General features: G+C 34.3%; 1 protein-coding gene across 1 annotated transcript in view; it reads left to right on the top strand.

Annotated features, from left to right (window-relative positions):
• Window positions 1-18347, top strand: part of LOC118742230 (protein kinase C, brain isozyme) — a 130057-nt gene that overhangs the window by 108546 nt on the left and 3164 nt on the right. Inside the window, exons 5-12 of the mRNA XM_036474141.1 lie at window positions 13507-13635; window positions 13741-13897; window positions 14865-14982; window positions 15041-15151; window positions 15214-15342; window positions 16001-16266; window positions 16515-16716; window positions 17825-18013. Coding sequence (XP_036330034.1) covers window positions 13507-13635; window positions 13741-13897; window positions 14865-14982; window positions 15041-15151; window positions 15214-15342; window positions 16001-16266; window positions 16515-16716; window positions 17825-18013 — 1301 coding nt within the window. The remainder of the gene's footprint in view (window positions 1-13506; window positions 13636-13740; window positions 13898-14864; window positions 14983-15040; window positions 15152-15213; window positions 15343-16000; window positions 16267-16514; window positions 16717-17824; window positions 18014-18347) is intronic.

The raw sequence follows: 18347 nt of genomic DNA, 5'->3' as shown, positions 1-18347 counted from the left end.
TTCTCACCTATTCCCAGGCCCATCAGATGCCGCACAAATGGCAGCACACCTCCTTCCTGTCACCGATGTTTTGCGATCATTGCGGTTCGCTGCTGCATGGCATCACCCACAAGGGGCTCAAGTGTCGAGGTAAAGTGTAGCTGCCCCGCAAACAAATGCGTACTTGTGGCAAAAGTTACTCTTACTTAGTTTGTAGCGAAAATGCGGTGGCGGCTGTTTTTTTTCTACTACTATTTTTTTTTTGGTTGCTACTTAATTTCGACTTCTGTCTTCTTACAACTATCATTATTTGTAGCGATTTTCTATAAGAACTTTGTTCTACTTCTTTTTTCTGTTTTCTGTGAAGCTTTCTTCAACAGCGCTTTGTTTCTTGTTAAAACTTTCCTACTACTTATGTACTATGAAATATTTTACTGCACTCTTTACTATGTTCTGCTATTCTTATCACTTTCCTATTGTTTTTTTTTTTTTTTTACTTTACTACTTTATTACTTATTAGTAATGTTTTGACTGTGTTTATTTTTGTTCCTGTTTCGGCACTCCAGTTTCTATTAAATACTTTGGTTTCCAACTTTTTTAAGTTAAATTCAGTCTTTTTTGTGCCAAACAATTGCTTTGTGCTCAAGGCATTGTTCGATCTTCGTTAAGTTAAATTAAAACTGGTGAACTTCTCAAAATAGTGCAATGCACAGTGGAACTAGAAATGCCTCTTAGTTTAGTTTTAGTGTGCAAATTATAGGTAGATATACACATATTTCTTCTAAGGAGGATGAACTAAATCTTTATACGAAATCAGGTAAGCAACCCATTTGTAGCTGATGATGAGTAATACACATTGAATAAAATAGAATAAAATAAATTTGAATAAACAAAACCTCATAGAGTTTTTAATAAAAAACATTTCGACCAGATTTTAGGCTGTAATAGACACGATAAAGTTTAAGCCCTTTTTTGTTCCATTAATGAAGTCTCTAGCCCCGAAAGCCTAATGCCAGATTGCCAGCAGGCATTAAATGATAAATTTGGACATTAAAAAATAAATATCTGTGCAATTAAATCCGAACAAATTTTTCGTAATTTCAATACCTAGTGGAAATTCGGCATAAGATAATGTTGGTAAAGAGCCTAGCCTGTTCTAATTTTACCCAATCAGTAATTAAAATTCTCAAAGAAAGCCACCTTAGTTCAAAAAATGATTTCAAAATCTTTTGTCGAATGTTTTGTCTTTTCGGGACCCTTAGTTCCTAGCCTTTCTGGTTAGAGTTGGTCAAAGCTTAGTCTCAAAGTGTTTTGGCCACTAAGTCCATGGCTTTTGGTGATGCAGCTTCAGGTTTCCTGTGAAGAGAAGGGGAAGCTTTCATCCATCCTCTTTCACAGCAGAAGCACTTATAGGAACCGCATCACCTGCGTTCAGTATTACTTGGCTGCTCCTAGGTAGCGATGAGTTACCGTGGTCCGCATAAGCAAGACGAGCTGTAGAAGCTTTCCACTTGTCAGCCTCAGCAGAAACTTTCAGCTAATGGTAGAGATTAGGTCGAACAGATATCTAGCTTGCATACGCAATACAAGGGCGATGATTTATAAGCCTCATCAGTATCATCCAAGAAAATTTTACTGAAAGAACACAATTTCTTTCAACGAGTAAACAGGAAGGGGAAAACGTCCAGTGTGGTAATCCGAAGCCCTATTGAAATTGGCGATCGAACGATGTTCAAAGTCCTCCTCTAGCGGCTAGGCACGCTCCTGGCCTTGCATTTGTCGGCGTAGGCTGGTTTTCTTTGGAGTTAATGCGATCTGAAGAGGCGAAAAAACAGTTCAATAGATAATTCTAATGACGGGCAGACCCATTAATTCCGTGCACCTTCCCCTAGTGTTTTCATCTCATTCAGTGGAAACCTTAATAGAAGCAGTGAAGTCCTTGCGTAGGACTATCAACAGACGAAATATAAACTTCTGTTTCGTTATCCCAATTAACTAGTGCGATTTGGTTGACTTATATCTTAAAATATTAAATATGAGGCACGGAAAAACAATGACTTATTATCCACAAACAACAAGAAATTAAAATTTATTTTCGTAGCCAGCCAGCAATCAAGGGATTCAGGTCAAACACAATGCACCCAACATTGCTGAAGGGATATCTGATCTTCCTTTTTTACGACAGAATAATTTTGAGCCAAACTGATATACATATATACAAAGCTAGGCGTTCTTTGGGTCCATCTCTCGAGGCCCATGTCAGCTTAGCACGCGTTGAGCAACAAAAATACGGGAAATTGGTAATGAAGTCTTCCGCTGCATTTTAACAGATTTGTTTAAATATTCCCTAAGCAATTATTCCAACTCAAAAACAACTTAAATATTTAATAATTTATATGAAAGAAATGTATGCAGAACACTCTCTAAATTATACGCGATTACGCAAGCATTAAAATATAACTTTTAACAGAAGTTTGTTTTTTGTTATTTTAGGGCCTTATAACAATTATATTCAACAATTTTTAATGAGCTTGAGGCCGTTTTTAATGAAAAACTTATTGTGGAAAAGCAACAGTAATGTGAAAAAATTGTAGAAGTGATAGCTATTTCGGAAATTACCACATTCCCTCATCAGGCTTCTAACAGTAGGCTTCGAACCCACGATTCCACTGACTCAGCCAGCTGCCCACGCACTGTGCTAAGTTCGCCTTGTAAACTATCGTTGCATTTTTCCCACTTTTTCATTTGTTATGCCAACACAATCAAGCGCAGCTATTCCGCTGCAATTCACTTGACCATGTGGTTATTGGTTATGTTGATTTTTGCTAATAATTCTATTTTTAGAATGTTTAACTTTTAGGTGTGCTCGTCCTTTAGTTATTTGTTTTTTGTTATTTTATGGCCTTATAACAATTATATCCAACAAATTTTAATGAGCTTGAGGCCGTTTTTAATGAAAAAAAATAAATAATAATAATAATTTACAAGGCGAACTTAGCACAGTGCATAGGCAACTGGCTGAGTCAGTGGGATCGTCGGTTCGAAGCCTACTGAAAGAAGTCTGATGAGGAAATGTGGTGATTTCCGAAATAGCTATCACTTCTACCATTTTTTTACATTATTGTTGCTTTTACACAATAAGTTTTTCATTAAAAACGGCCTCAAGCTCATTAAAAATTGTTTTATCAGAAATGTTAACCCCTGGGCGTATACGTAACATTTTTCCCCTTCCTCTTGGTTCGCGTTGCAAATCCAAAAAAAATAAAGTATAGTCAGCAAATTGAACTTTTTACGCTAAAACTGCATCACAAAAGCTCTACGCATATCTTACTAGCCGTAGGCGATATTTTTTGTTTCATAATTGTAGAGTAAATTTAAAATTCTGCATAGTTCAGCCTTTTGTGTGTTTTCACTATTGATTCAAATAATACAGAAGTTAATGCTCGTAGTTGTATAAGCAAATAAATGAAAACTCATTTAATAAAATTTGTAATTTGGCAAACAAAAATATCTTAAATAACAACAGCAGGCAGCTGGTGCCACATGGCGTATGATGAATAATCAATTTGAAATGGCAAGCCAATGAAATGGAAAAAATTTTTTCAAAAAGAAATCCGATCCTCTCTTGGCACAATGTTTAATGCATTGGAAAAATTACAACCACAGTGCCTGGCTGACAAAATCAACAAACACACATTCCAACTTTCGACTACCGAATTCCAAGTTTACATACAAATAACATTTAAATAAAAGAAAATTTAAGAAAAGTAAATAGCAATAGCGAACGAAATGCCATAAAAATATTTGTAAAACAAATCATTCGCTGCAATAATATTTTTTTTTTTTTTAATGCCAAAAATATGCTAACGAGGCACAGAAACTCGCTGAACACTTGGTCAAATATTTGTGCACACAACTGAGTGAATCGGCAAGGGAAACGAGAAAAAGAAAGTGAACTCTTACAGCTTGAGGTAATGCGCTTGTATACAAATTTATGTAAATATATGCACAACAAAAGGAGGCATACAAAAAAAATACATTTGCATGTTTATTTGGTCACGAATACATATGTATGTATGTATGTATGTACATACAAGTAGGTATGAGCGAATGCTCATTACTTCGCACTCAAGCACATGTGAATGAAATTGTGACCCTTGAGGCATTCGTTCGTTGTTCATTGCTGCTGAGGACACTATAAAATTTGTACCTGTTTCAAGCAAATAACAAGCGGTGTATTGTGTTGAAAATACAACAACAATATATCGTGGCCATCAATGCAAAAGGTCCTATTCGACAAATTTGGAATTTTACAGGAGTGGCAAAAAACTTTTTAGATTTACATAGGAAGTGATTATGCAGTTGTTCGCAAGATGCCAATGAAATATAAAAAAAAAAATGTATTTTCTGAAAAGTTGTGAAATAGTTCCTTTTGCATTGAGAATGAAGATATGCGCGTACAATACTCGTACGAGCAATAAAATATATGGAAATTTGAGAGGGAAGCAGTTAGAATAACGGCAATTTGTTGAGACCATTGGGAATTAAATAGAGGTGAAATCTCTAGCAGAAGTTAAATGGAGTAAAGAATATGCTTTACAATCTAAGAAGTTTGTAACAGATTTTTGCATCAGCACTATTTAGTACCACGTTTAAAATACATTTTTCTCATGTTAATGATAGTTTGATAAAAACTTCATTTTGGCAAATATTTTTTTATACCACTTTTTATACCAATTGCTCGAAATCTATTTTTGCATTTTGGAGTTATCTGAGACCAAATTAAGGCGATAATTTATATCAGTCGGCCGCTGTGGTGTAGTGGTAAGCAGTGCGCGCTTCCACTCCACAATGCCTGGGTTCAAGCCCCAGTCAAAGCAATATCAAAAAAATATAGAAAACGGTTTTTTTTCTTAACAGCGGTCGTCCCTCGGCAGGCAATGGCAAACCTCCGAGTGTATTTCTGCCATGAAAAACAGCTTCTCATAAAAATACAATCGCCGTTCGTAGTCGGCGTAAAACTGTAGGTCCCTCCGCTTTGTGTGACAACATCAAGGCGCACGCCACAAATCGGAGGAGAAGCTCGGCCAAACACTAACATATGTGTAAGCGCCAATCTATTATTATTATTATAATAATATTTATATTACGATACCTGTGAGTTGATGCCAATTTTTATACCAGTTTTTAATTGCGGTTTGGAAATCATATTTTTTCTTTTTCAAAGCTTATTAAAAGTGCATTCTGGAAATGGTTAGTTCTTATTATTATACTAGTTTATACCAATTTGTATGCCAGTTTTTTATTGGTTTGCTCATGTTTTTTTTGTCATTTGGAGACAATTTGGAATTATAACAATATTATTAGTATAGTAGTAGTAGTAGTACCAAAAAATAACATAGTACAATATACAGGGTGTCCTAGACCATCCGTTTACCCGCTCTAAAATGGAGGAAAATGGTTTTTACTGAAAATCGTTGGTGGTATTACCGACTTCCGGTTTCGTTCGGAATGGATCTCCAGTTAAAACAATGGACTTCTGGTCTGTTTAACCCACTTCCGGTCGAAACCCGAAACTAAATGATAGAGCCTCTCCGAATTGGTAATTCATATTTTTTCGTTTTTCAATAACAAATTTTACTCATTCCAGAAATTTAGCACGAGTTGATGCTCGAAGATCATTTAGAGGTTGAAAAATCAACTTCTGAGAAAAAATTTTCTAACAAAAATTACGTATTTTTATCCCCATAAACCGAATCCGTGGTAAAAACATGTATGTCTAATTTGAAAAAAAATGGACTTTCAGTCAGTTTAAGCCACCTCCGGTCGAAACCGAAAGTCGATAATACCACCAAAAGATGGAGCATCTCTGATTTGGTAGGTCATATTTTCGCGGCTTTTCAATAAAAAACATTTCCCTCCATTTTAGAGGGGTGGACTGGTGGTCTGTATATTACATTCATATTTCCTTTCATACTTATTCAAAAAATTTTATTTACATTTTTACTTCTTGAAACAAAACTCTGAATAGCCTTAGTTTTAAGTACTAGATCTTTTAATAATATATCAATATATCGTTTTCAAAAAATTAATTTTCTCCACGGCAAAAAAGGTAAGTATTTTCCCGAACGTAACGTAATAATTTTCTCTTCAAAGTAATTTTTTAGATTTTGTTCTCCATATATGACGATTTGCAGAAATTTTTTGACTTTGATGGCCTTTCACAATAGCTTCCATTTTGCGTAACGTCCGACACAAATACACCGCCATTAATTTTAATTCCAGTTTCCACAATTTTGTTCTCATAAGTATGGCTTTAAACATTTCCTTATAACGGTCAAATTTTTTAAATTATGACTTTTTTGCTGACCCAAAAAATATCAAGTGCCAATTATCTGATTCTAACGATATTGCCTTCTTTCACCTTTTTTACTTTTAGACCACTTCAACTGGCACACTTAAAAAAATTGTTATTCTTTTAAACACAAACCTTCCACTTTATATCTGCTGATTCAGGCTTTCCTATTTACATATTCACTCTATTTATACGCAAAGTAAATATGTATGTATGCACTCTGTAAACAGCGTCTTCTTGCAGCTCAAGTACTTTCTCAGCAAATTTACAGAATGCACTCAACAATCTTAAGAGCTCAACAAATGACTGAATGCCTAAATTGGCATGAATGCCAGTCACTATTTACTGATAACAAACAGGAGGAATTCATTATTCTGGCGTAAAGAGTAACCGACAGCACAACTAACTGTCGAGTGAATTTTCATGCTGATAACCACAATTTCTGACTTGTCTTTCTCGTGTATCCTTTCTTGCTTCTATACTTACTGTTTTGTACATACTAATATTTGCTTTGCTTATTTGCACTCCTTGCAGGGCAGCGTAACACCCAAGCTTACTGGCCCTTGATGAGCCTCGTTTAGTTGGCGGGCAACAGCCAGCAAGCAAGCAAGCGCGTATTGGCTTCGCCTTTTGTTATATGAAATTTTGGTTTTGATGACAAACCATTTGTCATGGTGTAGTTGTTGGCGGTTAGTTAGCGGGTTCATTTGTTGTTATACCCTTTCATTTCAAAGGCTTTGTGGGTGTGTAGCAAGCTTGTCGCTATACGTTGTTGGTTAGTAAGTTGCCCCGAGCGGTTGGTTAAATGGGTCTGCGCTTTTCATTTTAGCACTCAAGCCCTTAGCCATTTCCATACCCTACTCCATCATCCTAGCTCACCGCACCACCGCGTTAGATGACAAAACTAATTTTGCACATGGCTTGGCAATTTCGCTAATATGACCCATATGCCTGCCCAACAAATTCGTACGAATAGTATATGGAAATTCATGGTAATAATAGCCAATAGGCAAAAGCGGGCAACATCAAGTCAGGAAAATGAGTGAAACACAAAGCGCAAAGTGAAGTGATGTGAGCTTGGGCACAAATAGACATACATATGTACATTGTTCTATTACATAGTTATGTATGTTGATAAGTACATAAGTAAGTTTGTGTGTGCAATACTGAATTCAGAGGGAAGATAGGTAAAATTTGGGGTAATTGAATAGAGAATTGATTGGCTTTGGGTTTGAAATCATAGCGAAAGCAATAAGAAATTTTTCGACATAAATAAATAACACTGGATAACAAATTTGTGTTATTTTTGGTTCCACGGATATCCCTATCCTGTACCCAACCATAATTGCAGTTCCACTTAATCACGAATATCTTGCAAACCAATTTAATAATTGTAATACGAAATATGTCTAACAAAATTCTCCATAAACCGTATATGGGCAAATCTAAAAAACAGGTAACCTTGGTGTTATTTAGCTTTATTTTCACTGTTGGAAACTATATCAAGCTGGTTGCTTTTGGATATAATTCATTGACTTATACTTGAAGCCTCAAAAAAGATGTGGATCAATTTGCTGCATAACTTTTGAATTATAGGTGTTTAAATTAAAAAAAATAATAAAAACAAGTGCATTTTTTATGTAATTTTTAAGAGGGGAAAAATTAATTATGTCATAACTTTTGAAGCACACCATATTCTCATTTGAAATTTAATGGGCATTTAGCACTTATGTGTATACTTCATATGTAGTAGGTAAGAAAAGTGTGCTTTAAAAAATAACGAAATTGCAAGTAACTCAAAGTCTGTAACTCCACATTTCACCATTTTCAACATTTTCGGTTTATCGCGTATAGTTTTTGAAGCATTTAATTTTAAGAACTTTTTAAGTATGTATCGTATTCTACAAACAATTACGAATAATTTGACAACTTAGCAAGAGGTGTGCTTTCAGAATAAACCATGTTTTAAAGATAAAATATTCTGCGATCTCGAGCGTAATTTTTATTCCAAAAATATCTTATTTGAAGGCACATTTGGAAAATACGTCGAAACGATCTAAATATTTTTATAACTAATAGTCCTTATAACGTTGTATATACCTGTAAAATGCTTCTAAAAAATGTTCTCTAGAAGTGTGCGAAAACGCCGATTTAGTACTTTTATTTATTTTCCTTCTTATAGTCATAATATTTCGAGCGTGGTATCAAATCAAATTTTTTTCGACAAAGGTTCTGATAGTTGCTCTTACTTAATTGGAGCCTTTTAAATTCATTCGCGTCCCCAGTTTTTCCCGATTGTCTCCAGTTTTGGAGATAGCGGTACTTGAAACTTTGCTTAAATTTTAACTATTTTATAAAAAAAACTCCCTCCGTTTTGAAGATATTTTACTACAATTTTGCACACGCTTGTATTTTAACATTTCCTTCACCATCTCATAAAATCAATGAAATCGGTTTACTCTAAAATATAGCTCCCATACAACTGATTGTCCAGAGACGTTGTTTTGCGTTATAACTCCTCCAATTAAGCATGTAAAAATTTAGTATAGGTTCACTTTAACATATAGCATGCATACAATTTATTATTCAGATATGAAATTAGAGTTATAGCGCAAAAACACATATCTGAGTAATCAGTTGTATTGGAGCTATACGTTAAAGTGCAACCATTTCGATAATTTTAAGGAATAATTAAGGTAATATTAAAAAACCGTTATGTGCAAAAGTTTAGTAAAATAACTTCAAAATTGGGGGAGTTATTTATAAAATAGTTAAAATATAAGCAAATTTTCAAGTAGCGTTATCTCGAAAACCGGAGCAAATCTGTTAAAACAGGGCCATTGAATTTAGAACATCCTAATTAAGTGAGTTCAACTTTCAAAATCTTTCCTCAAATTTTACAACTTGAACAACGTAATTTGAACCCAGCTTATACTTTTGTTTTCTATTTCATGTTTATTCCTCGTCTAACTTTTGAAGCACTTGATGAAAATGAATTACACTTATATTAATCGATTCATTAAGAGAGTACGAATAAAATTATATATAAAACATAGGTGTGCTCACAAATTTAAAAATAAAAATTTTTTTTTGGAGTTTACCTATTTTTTAGATTTGCCCATATACGTCACTTTTCGACAAGCCTGATGGTTTCTCAAAAATTAATTAATAATTCCCAATTTTTTTTTTGTTCGAAAAGTCAAACTAGAACAGGGAAAAAATTTAAACAACTAATTAAAAAAAAATACGTATAACACAAGCTTTTTGTGGAGGTGTCTCTTTCCATTTAAGTAATATATACATATATGTTCTAAATATGAAACAAATCGGATCATAAATACGGATTTTCCAAATATCTCTGATACTGCGCCACCTATCGGACAAAATGTTTGTGGAGTTATTGCTTTTCATGTAGGTAATATTTATTACAACTGTGAACAAATATCGGACCATAAATACAGGGTTTTCAGATATCTCGACACCTGTATCACCTAACGGATTAATTCATGTTTCATATTACATAGATTGTAATCGGAAGTTTCAAATCTCTAAATCATCGGTAAGTTGGTTAAAGATTGACTGCGAAATTTGAATATACGCAGGTGCAACACAATAAAAGCTTGTAAAAAAAACAGATTCTGTTTAAATTTTTTTAATTTGTGTTAAAGCCTGTTCTGTTACAAAAAAAAAAAATAAGCTACTAAATAAAAAAGGAATGAGTGGTCCATCGAAAATACGCAAAGATTTTTTATATGAAACATTAGCAGGAAAGGATGTTACTCATACGCCATGTACAATCGCTGTTATTTAACAACTTTTAGTCTCGCCTTTTTTATTTATGCTTTTTCAAACTGGTATAAAAACTAGTATAAATTTTCAAATGAGTAATTTCATATGAAAACTGTATTAACATTTAATTGAATCAAATTCATTTTAGCTTTTTAAAACTGGTATAAAAAGTTAATGTATCGAATATGTAACTAAATACTAACTTTTTCAGGAAATGCATAAAAAACAATATAATACAAAAAGATAGAACTGCTATAAGTGTTATTTTTAACTGGTATAAATAATGAACATTTTCACCAACTGTTTATTTTCGACGATCTTAAAGGAATGTGCTTTGAAAACTGGTGTAAAACTGGTCTGAGGACTGGTATAAACTGGTATAAAATTTTATGCCGGCAGAGATGCTCATTCTTTTGAATTTGGTTTATTAATTAGTTTTTTTTCTGTATATATGTATTTGGTATACATATCTAACCCAACATCTAATATCAAGCGTCCTTTTATAGAAAACACTATTTTAACACTTTAAGCGGCACTCAGAATGCATTTTTCGCTTCACGTTCGCCGACTTAGATGCGTGAAAAGCCATTCCTTTGATGGACTTCGTACAACTTCTCAACGCTGTCCATTATTTGCACGCTATTTAACAACTATTTCTGCTACCACTACCACTACCACTTTACCACTTTTGTTACAGGATTTTTTGCAGCTCTTTACCCCGATATCAGCCACAAGCCATGCATACTCGCATTCTTATAATAACTACACAGAGCGTTTTTTATGGTCGGAGATGTATCTCGAACAGCATTGAATGCGCATTAGACATGCTCTAATAATTTTAGCAAAAAAAAAACAGCTATTGTAGATACATAAATTTGTTTCTACCAATAAATACATATGTATGTAAGTTTGTATGTAAATTTATACCGCATTGTTGTTTGGATGAGTCGTAATAAAAAAAAGCTTCAGGACAGTGCATGCATGCAATACAAATGAATAGGGGAGAGACTTTTCGAACAAGGTGATTACTTGCATACTACATATACGACCTGTTGCTACAATACAATTGTATATGTATTGCACATGTATTTACATATTTATGTACTCCAACCTAGCTAGTCTGTGTTTAACGTGCACATTCATTCAGCTTTCAATTTCCGCACAAAATTCCAATTCATCGCACGGCAACCAATCAAATCGAAATGAATTGAATCGAATGCACAATTGAATTGCAATGCAACGAACCTGTGTGGAAGTTGGCTTTGGCTTGGCTTGGCTCTTGCGAAGGGTGCAATGCATGGCCGAAGAATCTACTACCTTTACCGCTACGACGTTTACAACTACCGTAATTGTTAGCTGAAATGGTTTGCTATTGCAGCAACAGTTGTAAATAGCAAAAGCAGCAAAATCGTTGCAGTGCATATATTTTAATACATATCGGCATTTCTCATCGGCACTAGGCAGTTAGCTTGATTTGAATTATAATTTCCGTTAATTTAAATCCAATTCCCGTGTTGAGCATTTGAATTAGTTTATTTGCTATTGATTTTTAATAAATGTGAGTAGGTAACTATGCATTTTTAAGCTGGGCTGAGTATTAATTATAGCAAGATAGTATCGTCGTCGACTTGCTTTACAGCATTTGGGTCTAATTTCCGCGCTGAGTGAAATAGGCTGGGAAATGTGATGGGCTTAATCAGTAGCCCCTTCACTATTTGCGCTGTAGGCCCCTAAAGGAAGAACTGCAGTCAGATTCTGCAAGCTGTGGAGATACTATTTTTCCCCTCCTACTAGTTTTATAGGAATTGAGCCTATCTAGTCTTTAATGAATTATTTGCGTGATGCACCACCCTTCGAAAAAAAACTCGGAAGAAATTGTTAAAGTTTTCAGCTTTTCGACTACAGAGCCGAAAATTTAGTCCGACTTCTAACTGGCTTAACAACTGTACAAAGGGCGCAACTATTTACCGGACCATTCCAGAGTACAATCATATATATATATATACATATGTAGTCCCCAAAGTATAACAACTCTTACTACAAAATAAATTTTTTTTACAGAATTTAATAGATTTTTTTGACAACGGCAATATTAAGCACAACGACTACAATTTTAGTTTATTTACGTATCCAAATACATTCAAAAAACGTGCAGTTTGCAATAATTGTATTTTATTTATTTAAGTTGAACATTTGAAAGTATGTACACGTAGTCGACAGTACCTGAGCGTGCAGAGGAGCATGCTGGTTAGCTTTCAGAAGTTGCCGGGTTCGAATGCCGCTTCCTTATTTAAATTTTTTTCCGAATCATGAAAAAGCATCGGCGAAGTGCAGAAGGATAGCGTATTGAACGAAAAATTCAATAAAAAAAATTCAGAAAAACAGCCAAATACGTATCCGTTTCAAAACAATTTTCGGTTGTTTTCTGTACATTCGTTTCTGCCGCGCACTTAAGTGGAATAACGGATGAAAAATGGAATGGAGAGGAGCAATGGAAAAAGAAACTTTGTAACTGTAAATCTGATATTAAAAAATGGTCTTATTTGTTGTAACCTACAAACAACACAAATTAAAAACTGTGCCTTAAGAGCCATTATAATTTTTCTACATATTAATAATATTTTCTAACTGTTATAAAAAACTGCCTGCTGCAAATAAATAAAATCAGAATTCATGAAACTGGTATAGATGCTGCTATAATTTTTAAAATGCCTAATAATACTGTCTAGGTGGCATGAGAAATTTTTTGGCCTAGAGCTAAATGTTAATTGATAAAACTGGCATAATTTCCAAGACTTGCTTTAATTTCTCTATGAAACTATTTCACAGAGATTCTGCCTTGAGCTCAGAGTTTCAATAAAGTAAAATATTTTTTTTATGATATATATTTTATTATTTAGTCAATAAATCGATCTGAGTTTTACGTAGTCTGATAAATACATAAATATAAAAAAACAGTCATTGCGTACAGGATGAACAGGTAAGTCATATAATAAAAAAAATTCTACTCTGATATCTGCGTCGGTTTAAGGAGCAACCTAGTGTTATTGCATATACTTTTCTCGTACGTTTGCAAGTCCATTATATCGTCTGCATTTGTAAGTGTGCGTACGTATTTTTGTTGATTGTATTAAAAATGTCCTTGCGTGCGAGTGTGTGGTCCTTTTTATGTTCTTTATTACTTTTAAACTTTCACTTGGCGCTCTGCTTTTCGTCCGAATAAGTTTTTTTCTTTTATTGCAGCTAAAAGTTGTACAGAAACTTTTTCCCATCCAACAACAATACTAAGTACATAGTTTTAATTATTTTTTAATTATTTTTTTTTTATAACTATTGCATTCACATACTTTCGTTCACCTGTTGGTTTGGATTTCGTGCTGCAGCATGTGACATGAACGTTCATGCCCGCTGTAAGGAGAATGTGCCGAGCTTATGTGGTTGCGATCATACTGAACGTCGCGGACGCATCAATTTGGAATTGAATGTGAAGGAGAATTTGCTGACGGTGCAAAGTAAGTAGATTAACCAAAGTTTTATGATGGTTTAAGAGAATATTTAATCGCACACATTTCAAACAAAAAGATAGTTAATTAATTTTGGTTTTCTCTAAATTACAGTCAAAGAAGGCCGCAATCTCATTCCAATGGATCCAAATGGTCTCAGCGATCCATATGTCAAAGTCAAACTGATTCCAGACGAGCATGAAAAGTCAAAGAAAAAGACGCGTACAATTAAGGCATGTCTGAATCCTGTGTGGAATGAAACCATCAAATAGTGAGTAATAATATTTGTCCACATGTACAGTAGGGTGGTTTTTAAAAAATTAAACTATTTATTTTTTTTTAATTCGACAAAACTTTGACTTTGACTCAGCGATTTTATGAGTTTATATGAATAAGTTTCAAAAATTTTGTCGAATTTTGCTATTTATTTATTTTTTTAATATTTTTTCAAACTCCTAAAAATGTGTTTAAAATTTTTAAAATTTTTGTTGTACGTACAAAATAAAAGGGTATCCCAGTATCATTATAATAATTACCCCATTTAAAATTTAGATATTGATACCTTTAGTACCACCCTAATATACCGTATGTAGAATTTCTTGAAATATATTAGAGAAAAATATAAAAAGTTTTAACTTTTTAGTATCTATCTCAAACAATGAGTGCTACTAAAAAGCACGAAAGATCAGCAAATGTGATGCTTAAGCTGTTTCTTTTATGCGTGAAAGCTTGTCATTTTTCTGGAAAGTTCCTTTTGCGTGAAAGCTTATAGTGAAAGATGTTTTTTTTCAAGTGAAAGCTTTTATTGAAAAATCCAGAGTTTATACTAGTATAACTATTTCTTTTAAATAATTTTACGCAGGTCGTTTGGAATTAAAATTTCAATAACTTCAAGGCTTATTAAAATTTTATGAGCCCAATTGCCATTATGGGTTAATATATCAAAAAAAAAAAAATGCATGAGCCTTTAACCCTAATTTTTGTAAAGCAAAATCTTATCAAAACTTCAAGATGGAATACGGCTTTTTATGATTACATATAATTTTCAGTTCTACAGACTACTTTTTATGATTTTTAAGGAAATGAAAAATATAAAAGTGGCGATTTACTTTTTAAGGTCAGACTTTTCGAAAACTTTTTGATCTTTTTTATTTCTCTCGCATTTCTCCTCTTCTGCCGAACTTCCCGTTCGAAGGTTTTAGTTAAAATTAAATCCACCTTTCATTTCCTCTTTATAGTGATCTCAAGCCCGAAGATAAAGATCGCCGCGTACTCATCGAGGTCTGGGATTGGGATCGTACATCGCGCAATGATTTCATGGGCGCGTTGTCCTTTGGCATATCTGAAATTATTAAGGTGAGTAATTAAAAAAATATTCTTTTCATAATTTTTCCAACTTGCGTTCTTCATCCAGAACCCCGCGGACGGCTGGTTCAAATTGCTCACACAAGAAGAAGGTGAATACTATAATGTGCCATGCGCTGATGCCACACAGGATCTGCTTAAACTCAAGAGTCAAATGCGGGTGCGTTGCATTTGAAATGAAAATGGCAATCTTTATTATTATTATTGTTTTTTTTTTCATAGAAATCATCACAAAAGAAACCGCTGGTGATGCGCAGCGATACAAATGCACAGACACCATCCAAAAAGGATATGATACGTGCGACGGATTTCAATTTTATCAAAGTGCTGGGCAAGGGTTCATTTGGCAAGGTGAGGGAAAGAGAGAGAGAGAGAGAAGGAGAATAAAAATGATAATAAAATGCATTTGTTGACACTTTTATACATGATAGATAATATTTGTACAGTGAATCCCCGATATAATGAAGTTAAAGGGGTTGAACAAATGCTTCGTTATGTCGATAGTTTCGTTATATTTATAGAACATCAAAACCTCAGTGAAACGAAAAATGCAAAAATTTTTAAAAATTCGTTATAAGTTTTTTTTTTTTATAACTGGAATCTAACCGTTAACATATTCAGAATTTACTATATAGAGGCCTATGAGTCGACACTTTGTTATGGTCGAACTTTTTTTCATCTATGAAGCGTTTTTGTGTGAAAAATTTTGCAACAACGAGTATTTTCAGGGGATTCAGCAAAAATTTTATTATATTGAGTTTTTCGTTTTATCAATGTTCGTTATGTCGAGACTTCACTGCATTTTTCATGTATGTGTGTGTGCGTGCACGTGTGTACATATGTGTACACTTATTGAAAACTTATATAAAATTTCTTAATACAATTCCGAGTTTTTAATATTGAAAATGTGTAGGGTACACACTTTAATTTACTTTTATAAAGCTTTTTTTATTTTAACACACTGTACTTTAATTTTTTATATCTATTATTTTTTTATCTTTTCCCACAGGTCATGCTGGCCGAACGCAAAGGCACAGAGGAACTCTACGCCATTAAAATACTCAAAAAGGATGTCATCATACAGGACGATGATGTCGAGTGTACAATGATTGAGAAGCGTGTGCTGGCGTTAGGCGAGAAGCCGCCATTCCTGGTGCAGCTGCACTCGTGCTTCCAAACACTAGACCGGCTCTTCTTTGTTATGGAGTACGTCAATGGTGGCGATTTGATGTTTCAAATACAACAATTCGGAAAATTCAAGGAGCCAGTGGCTGTGTAAGTATTGGTAAACCAAATAACAAAACACACACACATATACACATAAGCACAACTGGCCACTCTCTAACTGCGTAGATTTTACTGACCTCTGATAAGTGACTTTTGTAAAGTGGCTGACCTTTGTGAAGTGGCCAATCTCAGAGATACTTACTTTTTCTTGCTCTATTACTGTATCCTTTTTACAAATTTTTTTATTTCATTTTCCTTTTAACTACAAATGTATACTTTTTTTCATCTGCTTCTAGCTTTTACGCCGCTGAAATTGCCGCCGGTCTCTTCTATCTGCACAGCAAAGGCATTTTATATCGGGATTTGAAATTGGACAATGTCCTTTTGGATGCCGATGGTCATGTTAAAATTGCCGACTTTGGCATGTGTAAGGAGAATATTATTGGCGATAAGACAACAAAGACATTTTGCGGCACACCCGACTACATAGCACCCGAGGTGAGTGACATTAATCGAATGTCTATTATAAGCGTTTGCGTGAGTATTGTTATGACTCGCAGCTACATAAATGGGTCAACAATTTCGATTTCATTTCAAAGATAAACACAATTTTGTGCGTGTGACAGTAATCAGTTCAGCCCAAGTCGATAAACACGTGGGAGTATGAGCGAGTTTTACTATAAAAAAAAGGCATGTCGAATTTATATTTTATTTTTGAAACAATTTAGATAACGAATGTGAATTTTATGGGCGGATATTGTCAACGAGCAGTAAATTATTTTGGCGGGAGTTGGAATCAGCGAAAACAGGGTTTTGATTTTTGTGCAGGGTGATTCAGTACGACCGCAGATTTTCTTTTTTAAATAAAACAGAAGAAAATATGTCGAACGGTTTATTTATGTCATCTTCTTTCTTAGTCTATGGCATTTATTTGCAATGTCCGTTAAATGCCCACCACGACTCTGGCAACATAGGATGCGCATATAGAAATTTTCTACACATAACTGTTTGTCATAGTTGGAGCTGTATATCATTTATAACGCTTATAATTTCGTTCTTGAGCTGTGTATCTCGTTTCTGTAACAATTCGCTACCAAGGCGAGTTCATATATATTGTTGCTCTCTATTGCTAATGAGTAGTAGAGAATGACGGATATTCTCTTCCAGTAGAGAGAAAAGTTACAGAAACGAGCTAATGGAATCGTATCCAGATTATTAGCATATTTAGTCTATACTTTTCACGTAGTCCCAAAGAAAAGAGTCCAATGGATGGATGAATGGATATGTTCTTGATTTCGGGAAAGCTCTCATGGTATTACTATATGTTTTTCGAAATAAAGAAGTCCAATGGTGTTAAATAGCAATATCTCTGTGGCTATTTGGCCTCGTTGTTTTGTGAGATGATGCGTCCTGAGAACGTCGTTCGCAATGGGGCCTTTGTTTCATGCGCTCATTGGCAAGTGGCAACGTCGTGTGCCATGATGAACTTCCTTAACAAGGCACAACGTAGTTTCGTTCCAAAATCCATTACATTCAATTACTTTTCCTCACATCTTTTGGCCTCTCTTAAAACTTCTATTCATCGCTTTCTTTCTTCACCAAACAGATCATCCTGTATCAACCCTATGGCAAATCCGTGGATTGGTGGGCCTACGGCGTGCTGCTCTACGAGATGCTGGTTGGCCAGCCGCCCTTCGACGGTGAAGATGAGGAAGAATTGTTTGCTGCTATCACCGATCACAATGTCTCCTATCCGAAGAGTTTGAGCAAAGAGGCCAAAGAGGCATGCAAAGGGGTAAGTTGAATTTGCTAAAGACTAAAATATTTATATGCAAGCCAAAATGTTTAGGTCTGTTTACTGAAGCACTACAATTTAAGCTCCAGGCTGAAATTTTATTCAAATTTTTTAGTGTCTGTTTCTGTGGCCGGACGACATTCTTAATTATGCAGACATGTGTTGTTGGGCATAAATTAATTTTAAATGTGCCGCAATGCTATGCTACGCACAGCAATAAATAAATAATACACACACCATATAGATAAATGCTATGCATGATAAGTGTATTTTCATTGTTTATTGTTGTCCTTTATTCCATTTGTAGGCGTATGGGTACAGTACAATTTAAGGC

Source organism: Rhagoletis pomonella, unplaced genomic scaffold (assembly GCF_013731165.1).
Source record: "Rhagoletis pomonella isolate Grant_MI unplaced genomic scaffold, Rhpom_1.0 Rhpom_scaffold_00007, whole genome shotgun sequence".
NCBI classification, from domain to species: Eukaryota; Metazoa; Arthropoda; class Insecta; order Diptera; family Tephritidae; genus Rhagoletis; species Rhagoletis pomonella.
Note: the sequence above shows the minus strand (reverse complement) of the source record. Positions and strands in the feature narration are given on the sequence as shown.